Source organism: Somniosus microcephalus, chromosome 3 (genome assembly GCF_052327205.1).
Source record: "Somniosus microcephalus isolate GS21.2 chromosome 3, FLI_Smic_1.0, whole genome shotgun sequence".
Taxonomy (NCBI): Eukaryota; Metazoa; Chordata; class Chondrichthyes; order Squaliformes; family Somniosidae; genus Somniosus; species Somniosus microcephalus.
This window is the reverse complement of record NC_140989.1, coordinates 249956731-249969215: the sequence shown is the minus strand read 5'-3', so window position 1 is coordinate 249969215 and position 12485 is coordinate 249956731. Positions and strand designations below refer to the sequence as shown.

Sequence of the window (12485 nt, the reverse complement as noted above, 5' to 3'; positions counted from 1 at the left end):
CGTATAGAACTAAGTAGGAGGGGTGATTCAAACCACCAAAGCAAACCACCTACACCTTAAAGCAACCTTACAATGTCTAAGCCATTCCTTTCACACTCATCACAATTGGGGGGGGGGGAGGAGTTATGTCTCAACATTTACTGGAACGCACTAAGACACTTCCAAAGGTGAGCACAGATCTGTCCAATAAGTTAAAATGTTGAAAATATAGATTTCAATGTTTGACAACACATTAACAGAAACTTCACATGAAAATTGGCTAAACCACCCAATGTTCCTATCCTTGTGTGTTGTTAGTTCGTATGCTTGCAGTAGGATGAGGGTGAGTGTGAAGGGTGGCTAGTGAGATGGGGAAGTGATAATGTAGATAGAGAGAGATGGGTGGAGGTGCAAGGTAAGTTGGTGGGAGTAAGGATGTGCAGGAGTAGGGTAGGGAAGGTAGAGTGATGTGGATGTGATGAGTGGCACAGCAGGATGAGGTTGAGTGTGGCTTTGCAGTAACGTTCCGTGATCTACTCAGATCATTGAAAGGCTTGCGCCACTGCACCCTGGTCATCCTGACGACATCCCTGCTTGTGCCCTCCTGTGCAATGTGCAACCAGGCTGCGTTGATCTCCCATGGAGGGAGCATATGGAGGGAGTCATGGGAGAGCCTGGGTGCAGCCATGCACCTTTGTGCAGTGCTTGTCAGTGTTTACAGCACCTCAACTGCTGTAGAACACTGAAAGGACAACTGTCAAAATAAATTTGGACATGGCCCCTTTCAGGAAACCAGCTGATGATGCATCATCAAATGACATCATCAGACCCACTTCCTTTTAATTGGCCGGGAACCTCGCAGGGTGGGCTTAACAAGCCCTATTAACGTAAAATCACTTGGAGAGTGCGGCTACAGTCGGCAGCAGGCTGGGACCCCAACATCGGCCCCAGCTGCCCTGGACCTGCCTTGGTCGGCGAAATCGCGGCTCATGACTTTCAGACAATTTCAGACATTCACATTCAATTTCTAATTCCTATATACTCAGACTAATTTAGAAACAGGACCACCAGGACATACAATAATTTAGTAAGAGGCATTTATAGCTTAAGAAAATGCTCTAGCCATAGGCTGTACAATACACAATTGGCACTGGATGTAACCTGTGCTTAAACGGTACATAATCAGGATGGATTAATCAACAGATACAGATCTGTATGATGAATCCTAAAGGAGTTATTTTCCTATTTATTATACGGATTACATAAGATATACGGCACAGAAACAGGCCATTCGGCCCAACCAGTCCATGCCGGCGTTTATGCTCCATTCGAGCCTCCTCCTATCTGCAGGGGAACAAAAAGCAGCAGTCTTTTCAGCAGTGTCTTACAACATTAGTCCTGAACCTGAATAGCAATCTCGTAACTTATGTGCAGCTGCTTACTACTTTACAAAAACGTACAATAGCAGCGTCATCGAAGAAGAAAGAATTTGGATTTATATAGCACCTTGGATTTATAGAGAGCCTTTCACGACCTCAGGATGTCCCAAAGCACTTTACAGCCAATTAAGTACTTTTGAAGTGTAGTCACTTGTAATATAGGAAACACAGCAGTCAATTTGCACACAAGGTCCCACAAACAGTAATGAGATAATAGCCCGATAATCTGTTTTTTTAGCAGTTGGTTGAGGGATAAATTCCCCTACCATTAGATTTATTCAGTAAAATCCAACGGAGGGTGTGTGAAATATTCATACTATGTTCATTTGAACTGTGACGAACACGCAACAATGTAATTAAAGATTTTATTCTGGTGAGAGCGCTTTTAACTGTATAACTACCAGGATAAAATGCTGGTAGTTACAGATCTGGTAGTGATGATGGTAGTGATGGGAGCAATTACAGAAGAAATGCATTGCGCAATGTTAATTAATGCATTGGCTTAAGTGCAATTTTCCTTAGTGTATTGCTTATTATTGGTACTAATATGCTAAATAAGCCTAGTGACAACACCAATGATGAAGCTTCATATTGTTTTACTTGCCACCTCTCTTTATAAAACAAAATATTATAAATGTTGTCAAATATTCTATGTTCTGCACCACAGTTGGGATCCACCAAGCAACATCTCCATTTAAAAACCAGGCCCTGAGAGGACGTTAGTGGGATTCTCTGTGGAGGGTTGGCAGCAAGTATCAGATTGCAAACTCCAAGCGCTGTCAATTAGAGAACAGAAGATTAAGCTCCTCAAAGAGCAAATCGGATGAATTTTCTTTCAGCACGGTCAACTTAAAGTCCATCTTTATTCGGCTCTGGGATACCAAGTGCAAAGGAATGATGTTGCAGGAACACTGAGAGACAATTATTGGTAATGACTTTTACTCATCGTAGCACTGATTGGTCAGTAAGAGAGAAAAAATCTCCTATAGACACTCAATAAACACATCACATAGTGTAATATTGAGCCATATAGTCTGGTATCGCCCCAGGTTCATACTGAGTTTTGCTGATCTCAGCCAGGACAGTGGTGCATACAACTGGCCAGAGTGACCCTCGTCTGAGGAGGGAAAAGCAAAATCCGACAATATTCCGATTACTGATCGCTATTCAGTGGTCCCTGCTGGAAGGTGCATGTATGTAGTTATCAGGTGAGGATAGAATTGGGCTTGGCTGTCTCAAGGCTGATTAGGGTTACCAACCCTCCTGAATTGTCCTGGAATCTCCAGGAATTAAAGATCAATCTCCTGGACATTGCGGCGAGCAACCCAGGAAAAAAATCATAGGGGTGTTAAATAAAAACGGTGTGTTTTTTTGCATTTTCTTTGAACACTTTAATTTATTAGTTATAAAATATAGGAGATGGGAAAATGGCTACTTGAAGTGGGCGGGTGGTCAGAGAGGAATTTTCCAGATCCTTCACCCTCAATTGTCCTTGGGTTTTCCGCCTCTCCCAGGAGATTAAATGGACCCGGATGGGTAGAGAATGTCTTAATAGCGGGATGTGCTGGATGAAAAAAAATGATCCTTCCCTCTCCAGCATTTTTCACATATTCATACGTGATGAACCCTCCAGGAATACATCCAACCAGAGTTGGCAACCCTGAGGCTGACAGATATAGAATAGTGTCTTAGGTAAGGTGCTAAAGAGCTGGTGGTGCCCATCGATCTATCCACAGTGTAAATCAATGCCTTGGAGATAAGAAGGGAGGAAATTTGAAAGACAAAAATTATGAAAAAACTGACTACGGTATCCCTTTCTATATTCTTCTGTCCTTGGTTGTCATTCCTCCCTCAACCAACAGCACCATAAATAGATTATCTGGTCAATAATTTATTGTATGTGAAGCAATTAAAATGTTTGAGAGAGGTAATAAACTTTTGTGTAAATCCAACCTTTTTTCCCCCCTATGGGGGAATAAGTCAATCATGAAACAACTTTGATGGTGTCTGTTGAACCAATTGTGTTCCTTGCCATCTTCCAAATCATTCCACTCATCCCAGCTAAGATGAAGGATAATGTAAGTGCAAAACTGGAAGGAGGGGACTTGAAAACAGACAAAATGTTAATATAGCACTGATTCAAAGACATGATAAACTACTGTGAATAGATAAACTAAAGTAGAAATGGACTAATATTAGCTAGAGTGGCCATAATCTTAATTAATAGATCTGAGAGTCTAGTGTCAGCAACTTCAATACTTTATTCAGAAATGCAAGATGTTTCTTCTGCCTTATCTTATATTGATATATCAGTCATGATAATGTAAGCGTCCACAGTAACTTACATCGGGTCAGCTCGCTGGATGGAAGCTTAGGACGACCTGAAGTTGATCGGCAGTGTCCTAAGTCTAAGCTGCATCTCCCAGGCCTCTAGAGTACAATATAGGAAGAATTATAGGAACATATGAACAGGAGTAGGCCATTCAGCCCCTCGATCCTGTTCCGCCATTTAATGATCATGGTTGATCCGTATCTTAACTTCATCTACCCTTACCTAACAAAAATCTATCCATCTCAGTTTTTGCATTTTCAATTGCCCCCCAGTCTCAACAGCTTTTTGAGGGAGAGAGTTCCAGATTTCCACTACCCTTTGTGTGAAGAAGTGCTTCCTGATTTCACTCCTGAACGGCCAAGCTCTAATTTTAAGGTTATGGGGGAAAAATTTGGTGGCGCTCTCTTTGGGGCGCTACCTTCGCATGCTACTTATAGTGCCCTGAAAAAGTTAGCACCCCTGCGCCATAAATTCAGTGCTAGCACCCCAAGCAGGGGGCACTACCAGTGAATATCGCGGCACTACGTGCAACAGCACCACGTGCGTCGGCACATAGCGCTGCAGTATTACAGGCCTCCTTCCCCTGATTAAAGGGGAGGGGCCTAGCGCAATGCACACCGGGGCCGTGCTGGACCACCGGGGAGCGGGGTGCCAGGAAAGCAGAGTGCCGGGCTGAGCGATCGCGGCCAGCACCCCGAATATAAGAGGGGAAGGGGGCAGGTGCTGGTAGGCAGCCAGAAAAAAAAGGCCACCCGACACCTGCCCCTTTAAATACCACCACCGCGGCTGCAAAAGCGCCACCCTGACCCTGTCGGACATATTATCTGGTGATAGGTCAGGGGGCGAGCCGAAGTTCGCGAGTGGGGTGCTGCATATGGCGATTATGTCATCGCCAGAGGCGCAGCACCGTGGGGCGCTACCGGCTACCGCTAACCTCCCGCTGAATTTCGCGGGAGGCGTTAGTGGCGCCACGCCGTGGGGGCGCTAACGGGAGACATAAAGCAACTCAATTTTTCCCCCTATGTCCCTTATTCTGGACTCTCCCAACTTTCATTCATCTCTCCCCAATGCATCTACCTCTGTTCAAGGTTTCTCTGTTCAGCAATTTTTCCATTATACTTCCATATCCATGGTAACTCTGCTTAATTATTTTAAATTTATACACTGCTAAAGTCATGTGATACAATTCTCATCTAGCGTCCATTGTCTCCAGGAATACAGTTAATTCCTGCACCTTATTTTGCTCAGGCTGCTTATTCTCGATGGTTTAGAAATGTGCTGTACCCTCTATACTAGTTAACCCATGATGCTTTCTGCTCATGTGAAGTTATTTTTCTATTATTACGCCTAAAACTAGAAAACTACATTGCTCTACACCGTGGAATGATTCCACCAGCTTAGAAGGTCTTAAACACCTTAGCCAAGTGACTATTCTATATCTTTCAAACTTAAGACAGCATGTGGACATTTTGAGCACAAGCGAGGATTTGACCAGAATTACAACTGAATAAGGGGCCCTCTGTCATGCATTTCCTTGTGCACAGTGCTAAATTAACAAACTACACAGTTAGGTCTCAGTAACTCACTGTAAGTACGAGTTTTACATGTACTACTCTGAACACTGAATAACATTCAAATGTACTTAATGTTTTTAAAGCATGAGCTAAATAACAAATATGTATCAAATTTTATTTGCATGCTAATGTTAACCTCTGTATAGTAAAGTAACTTTCAAAGATGTTGGGATTTTTACCAGGCTTGGATTTCAGAAATGTGAATGATTTCCATGTTTAAAAAGAAACAGTCCTCTAATTTATCTTCTCTTCTTATAGTAGCAGCTCGTGATTCTATGCGTTGCCAGAACTGAGCTTAGCATTTTGCCTAACCCTTTTCATTATGCCACCCGGCTGGGTTTTTTTGCCCCACACATCACGCACTATCGCACGTACTATTATTTCTGTCATGCTTTTATCATACAAGATGTACCTTTGAGGTCAAGCGGTATATACACTGTGTACTGTTCTAAGGCACACAGTAAATTGTAAAGCTTTTGCAAAATGAGTAAGGTAACATCCTTTTAAATGCCTGAGATAACTCACACTGAACAGCAATAGTAAAGCCCAACCAACTTTTGGGCTACTGATACACAAAACACTAAAAGTAGCGATGCTGGTTAATGGAGGCCACTAAAAAAAAAACAAAGCACCTGGATCCATTTCTAGAGGGCTAGAATTTAAAAGCAGTGAAGTTATGTTAAACTTGTATAGAACCTTGGTTAGACCACTGTCACAGGTGGGGCAGACGGTGGTTGAAGGGGCGGGTGGGTGGGGTGCTTGGGTTGACGTGCGCTCCTTGTGCTGCCTGCGCTTGGCTTCCGCTTGTTCCTGGCGAAGAGACTCGAGCTGTTCGGCACCTTCCCGGATGTTTCTCCTCCACTTTGTGCGGACTTGGGCCACGGATTCCCAGGTGTCGATGGGGATGTTACACTTTTTCAAGGAGGGTTTGAGGGTGTCCTTGAAGCGTTTCCTCTGCCCACCTCGGGCTCTCTTGCCGTGCCGGAGCTCCGAGTAGAGCACTTGTTTTGGGAGTCTCGTATCGGGCATGCGGACAATGTGACCCGTCCACTGAAGCTGGTTGAGCGTGGTCAAAGCTTCGATGCTGGGGATGTTGGCCTGAGCAAGAACACTGATGTTGGTGCGCCTATCCTGCCAATGGATTTGCAGGATCTTGCGGAGGCAGCGTTGGTGGTACCTATCCAGTGCTTTGAGGTGCCTGCTGTACATGGTCCATGTCTCTGAGGCATACAGCAGGGTGAGTATCACTGCTGCTCTGTAGACCATGAGCTTAGTGCCGGGTTTGAGGTCCTGCTCTTCAAACACTCTCTTCCTCAGGCGACCGAAGGCTGCACTGGCACGCTGAAGGCGGTGTTGGACTTCATCGTCGACATCTGCCCTTGTTGACAGTAGGCTCCCGAGGTATGGAAAGTGGTCCATGTTGTCCAAGGCCTTGTCGTGGATTTTGATAATCAGGGGGGCAGTACTGTGTGGCGGAGGCAGGTTGGTAGAGGACCTTTGTTTAGTGTAAGGCCCATGCTCTTGTAAACTTCGGTGAAGGTGTTGACGATGGTTTGGAGTTCGACCTCCGACCAACCTATCAGGAAAGATTGAACAGCCTGGGGCTCTTTTCTAGAGAAAATTGAGACGTGACCTGATAGAGGTCCTTAAGATTATGAAAGGGCTTGATAGGATAGATGTAGAGAGGATGTTTCCACTTGTGGGGGAGACCAAAACTAGGGGACATAAATATAAGATCATCACAAATAAATCCAATAGGGAATTCAAGAAAAATTTCTCATTGGATTGGGGGTAATATATTAGCATGGATTGAGGATTAGTTAAAGGACAGAAAACAGAGAGTAGGAATAAACGGATGATTTTCATGATGGCAGGGTGTAACTAGTGGAGTGCCGCAAGAATCAATGCTTGGGCCTCAGCCATTTACAGTCTATATCAAGTTTGCTGAAGATGCAGAGCTAGCTGGAAAAGGACGCAAAGAGGCTGGAAAGGGATATAAACCGTTTAAGTGATTGGGCAACAAGGTGGCAGACAGAGTATAATGTGGGGAAGTGTGAAATTATCCACTTTGGTAGGAAGAATGGAAAAGCAGAATATTTTTTCCAAAGTTGAGAGACTAGTAAATGTTGAGATTCAGAGGAATTTGGGAGTCCTTGTACACGAATCACAGAAAGTTAACATGCAGGTACAGCAAGCAATGAGGAAGGCAAATGGTATGTTGGCCTTTTTTACAAGGGGGTTGCAGTACAATAGTAAGGAAGTCTTGCTGCAATTATATAGGGCTTTGGTGAGACCACACCAGCAGTACTTTGTACAGTTTTGGTCTCCTGCCTTAGAGGGGGTGTAATGAAGGTTCACTAGATTGATTCCTGGGATGCGAAGGCTGTCCTATGAGCAGAGATTGAGTAGAATGGGCCTATACTCTCTGGAGTTTAGAAGAATGAGAGGTGATCTCATTGAAATGTATAGCATTCTTAGAGGGTTTGACAGGGTAGATGCTGAGAGGTTGTTTCCCCTGGCTGGAGAGTCTAGAACTAGGGGACTTAGTCTCAGGATAATGGGTCAGCCTTTTAAGACTGAGATGAGGAGGAATTTCTTCACTCAGAGTTGTAAATCTTTGGAATTCTCTGCCCCAAACAGCTGTGGACGCTCAGTCATTGAGTATATTCAAGGCTGAGATAGATAGATTTTTGGACTCTTGGGGAATCAAGGGATATGTGGATTGGGAGGGAAAGTGGAGTTGAGGTCGAAGATCAGTCATGATCTTACTGAATGGCGGAGCAGGCTCGAGGGGCCCTATGGCCTACTCATGCTCCTAATTCTTACGTTCTTATGATGGGTCTCTCCAATAGTTTTATAACTAATAAACAAAAGTATTCCAAGGGAATCACAAAACACAGACTATAATTTCTCTCCTGGGTTGTTCCAGCAGTGTCCAGGAGATTCATCTTTAATTCTTGGAAGCTCCAGGACAATCCTGGGGGTGGGGGTTGGTAATCCTACAACACGCACATACTTCATTGCAATACTGGGCAGCAGATGTAGACAATAGTGTGGGAGATAAGGAGAGGAAACCCTGAGCATTGCTCCCGGCTCTGGAGCTGATACACTGGGCTCTGACTCGCCACGACTGTAGCTCTGAGCCTAGTTACTCAGCGTGTTTTAATATTGCACTGGGAAACTTCTCACACACACACACTTCATTGAAATACAGACCAACATTGGCTGGTTTCCCCACCCACATTAGCACCAGACATCCTTTTCTAAGAGAAGTCTGGGTTATTGTAACAACATCACGTTCACCATCCACAGTGAAAGCCGGCAGGGTTGGGAGTGTAAAATGTTGGTTTGGGGTATTTGTACACAAGGCAAGGGAGTGGATTTTAAAGGATTTAAACCACCTCTAAACCCGCGTGTGTAACAGGAGGCGGCGCTAAAACAGCCCAGCAAAATCCCGCCGCTCGATCCAGGACACCGGCATCTGTTACCCCCCACCCCGGGTCACATTCACTCTACAGGTAAAACCGGGGGCAAGATGTGAAGCGGGGGGGGGGGGGGGGGCCGTGTCTCATCAGCATCTCTCCCGCTGTTAAACCAAGGCAGCTCCTGGGGGGGAGGCTTCAATGCTGCTGTAATGAGCTTCCGCTCTGTGTGCTGCCCGATGCACTGAGTCTCCACGCCGTCTGCCGGCAGATAGCAACCTCCAAAGTCCGCCTGGACACCCAGGCACCGCGGCACCGTTTCAATACATGGAAGGGGTGGCAGCCAGCGCTCCGCCGTTCCCCATATGGGGATGGACATGTCTTGGGTTGGCGAGACTCGGCTGCCTATCAGACTGGGATGTGTACTGAAAAGAATCAGCAGGGTGAAGGGGGGAGTGTTGGGATCGAGCCCTGCCTCACACCGCACTGGCTTCAGTCGACAACAAATAGCAGCTTCATGGGCTGCCCCCGCTGCCAGTGACTGGCGGCTGCCCAACAACAGCCACAGTGCCTGGCGTTGTTTCTGCGCTGTTCCTGCTCACCGGCAATTCGGATGGAATAAAAAAAAGGTAGAACAGGATGTGACCAACACTTGCTGCAATCTACACACACTGCGAAATGTTTACAATAACCCAAAGCCCTGCGTTATTACCATGGGAGCGGGGAGTCAAAACAATTTGCTCTCGTACTTTGGACACATTGCACACCCACACTGTACGTTTCTCCTCAGCCCTGGAGATTCTGGGCATTCCCAAACTGGGGCAAATTTAAGCCGTTAACCAAACGGTTCAGCAATTGCAAACGCTGAAGACTCGACCCACTTAAAACGAGGTCATAAAGTTATTGTTCAACACAACTCGACTGCCATCGTTGAATGAATCGAGAAAGTGGGCATTTTTAATTCGGCAAACCGGGTAATTAAAAAAAAAAGTATATTATCCCCCCCCCCCCAGACTCGACAATGCAAAACGATCAATATTGTGTCAAAATAACAACAGAAAATGCTGGAAAAACTCAGCAGGCCTGGCAACATCCGTGGAGAGAGAAATAGAGTCAACGTTTCAGGTCGAAACCCTTCGTCAAGAATTTGCTATCGTAATATTGTGTCAAATGCAGGCGAGAGTGACATGAATGATCCCGCCCCGCTACCAACCTCTGACTGCACAAACGACCAGCATGGGTTGCTGCCTTAACTCCTTCAAGACCCTCGGCTTTATTTTTTTATTTTAAAACCTTTCGTGGAAACACCGAATAAAAATCACGTGTTGAGGTGTCATATGCAAGTGGAGACACACACACAGCGATCCCTCCTCCCCCTCCAACTCTCAGCCCATGAACTCTGTAAATATCATTAGGAGTTTATGACTAACTTTCACACTGGCGTGTGTGTGTGTGGCTGCAAAGGTGACAGGTTCAAGCCAGCGCTGCCTCCCGGAGTCCAAGGCGCTCAATCCTGCCCAGAGCACATTTTCAATCTTATTTATTTGTACTGGGAACCACGGGAAAAAAATCAACACACTTGGGTTGCTAAGTCTGCTTGGATCTATTTCTGGAGGGTTCATCACATCACCTCCGACCGGTCAAAGAGCTTTCTTTCCCGCCTCCAATAGTTTTATAACTAATAAACCAAAATATTCGAAGGAAATCACAATATATATATATATTTTAATGTCGCTATATTTTTTCTCTCCTGGGTTGCTCCAGCAGTGTCCAGGAGATTCGTCTTTAATTCCTGGAGGTTCCAGGACAATCCTGGGGGGGTTGGTAATCCTACAACACGCACATACTTCATTGAAATACTGGGCAGCAGATGTAGACAATAGTGTGGGAGATAAGGAGAGACGGAAACCCTGAGCATTGCTCCCGGCTCTGGAGCTGAGACACTGGGCTCTGACTCGCCACGACTGTAGCTCTGAGCCTAGTTACTCAGCGTGTTTTAACATTGCACTGGGAAACTTCTCTCTCTCTCTCACACACACACACACACACACTTCATTGAAATACAGACCAACATTGGCTGGTTTCCCCTTCCACATTAGCACCAGACATCCTTTTCTAAGAGAAGTCTGGGTTATTGTAACAACATCACGTTCGCCATCCACAGTGAAAGCCGGCAGGGTTGGGAGTGTAAACTGTTGGTTTGGGGTATTTGTACACAAGGGAGGGAGAAGGGGTTTTAAAGGATTTAAACCGCCCCTAAACCCGCGTGTAACAGGAGGCGGCGCTAAAACAGCCCGGCAAAGCCCCGCCGCTAGATCCAGGACACCGGTATCTGTTACCCCCCACCCCGGGTCACATTCACTCTACAGGTAAAACCCGGGGCAAGATGTGAAGCTGGGGGGCGGCCTGTGTCTAAGAACCATCTCACCCGCTGTTAAACGAAGGCAGCCCCTGGGGGACTTGTATCAAACCCATTCCGAGACTGACTGGGGGGGGGGGGAGAGAGATATTTGAATGAATGGCACGCTGTTGTGAAGCAGGAGGGAAACTCGGACTCTTACAACACCGAGAGCCGGCAAAAGGAGTGCTCCCAACTGCTCACACCAGTTCGCATTTTAATAGGACTCCCAGCATGTGAATAAAGCGATCGATATAGCCCCCACCCGCTGTAAATGTTAACTGCTCCCCTCTCAGTCTGAAATATTCCACACAGGTGTTTGTGTATTAAAAACAATTCTGGTAAAGCAGAATAACATAACACTGCATTTTAACAGAAAATCCACGCGTTATCATTAGCTGCTAAATCTATATTATGAAGACGTTTGAAAGCTGCTGGATGGTTGGTACAAATACTACTAGACTTCACACCGAACCAGTAGCTGTGGGGAAATAAATCCTCAGCCTGCAGCGACACTTCAGTCGGTGCCAATCACCCCCTGCTCAGAATGAACCTTCTTTCATGGATTTCATATAAATCCTGCTAAATGAATTTGGCGATTGTAGTCAATGAATCAAATTAAGACTTTTTATTATTTATAATAATAAATCTTTAACTTAAATAAATCAGTTGCAGCTAAACTCACCAGAGAGCGATTCTGTCCTTGGGGTAGTCCAGCCTCTCGATGCAGCCCAGATAATGGGGCAGTGTGTGCGCTGCGTTCCGGGCGATGATGGCGAGCAAAATCTTCGGTCTCTGCAAGGCCGACTCCGCCGCCAGTTTCTCCTCGGGAAAATAAGCCCCGTCGCCTGCAATCGCTGTCACCGAGAGCAGCAGGCAGATGAGAGATTTGGCGAGATGTGTGCACGCAGCCATGTTGAAGTAGGTGCTCTTAAAGCGAGGCTCCCTGACCTGTCCTGACTAGCACTGGCACAGTGCTGGTGCTGCTTACTGTGTAATAGTAGCCCCGGCTCTCTCTCTCCTCTCTCTCTCCCTCTCTCTTTTGACTTTTATCACTCGGCGATCTGCAGTCATTTACATACAGTATAAAAGCAGCCGGCAGCCAAACCTGCTACAGGGAGACCGACTCTCTGTGCAAGAAGCTTCTGTTTGTACTTTAGCCGAATGCTATTTTGTATTAAAATGTAAGCACCTGGCAAACTTACATTCCGAGTTAAGACATTTGTTTTTGAACTGCAACGTTAGAATGAATCTTATAAGCAGATGCTAATCTTTTTTATTCATTTGTCTTCTTTCTTGCACTTTCCCCCCTAATCATTATGCTAAACTAGTCTTTTTGAG

General features: G+C 45.6%; 1 protein-coding gene across 1 annotated transcript in view; it reads right to left on the bottom strand.

The window, feature by feature from the left end:
* The window catches only part of LOC147121823 (procollagen galactosyltransferase 2-like), a 305202-nt gene extending 292938 nt beyond the window's left edge, over positions 1–12264 (bottom strand). The window contains exon 1 of the mRNA XM_085982330.1: positions 11830–12264. Within this exon, the coding sequence (XP_085838456.1) occupies positions 11830–12059 (230 nt within the window). The 5' untranslated portion in view covers positions 12060–12264. The remainder of the gene's footprint in view (positions 1–11829) is intronic.
* Positions 12265–12485: the final 221 nt, after the last annotated feature.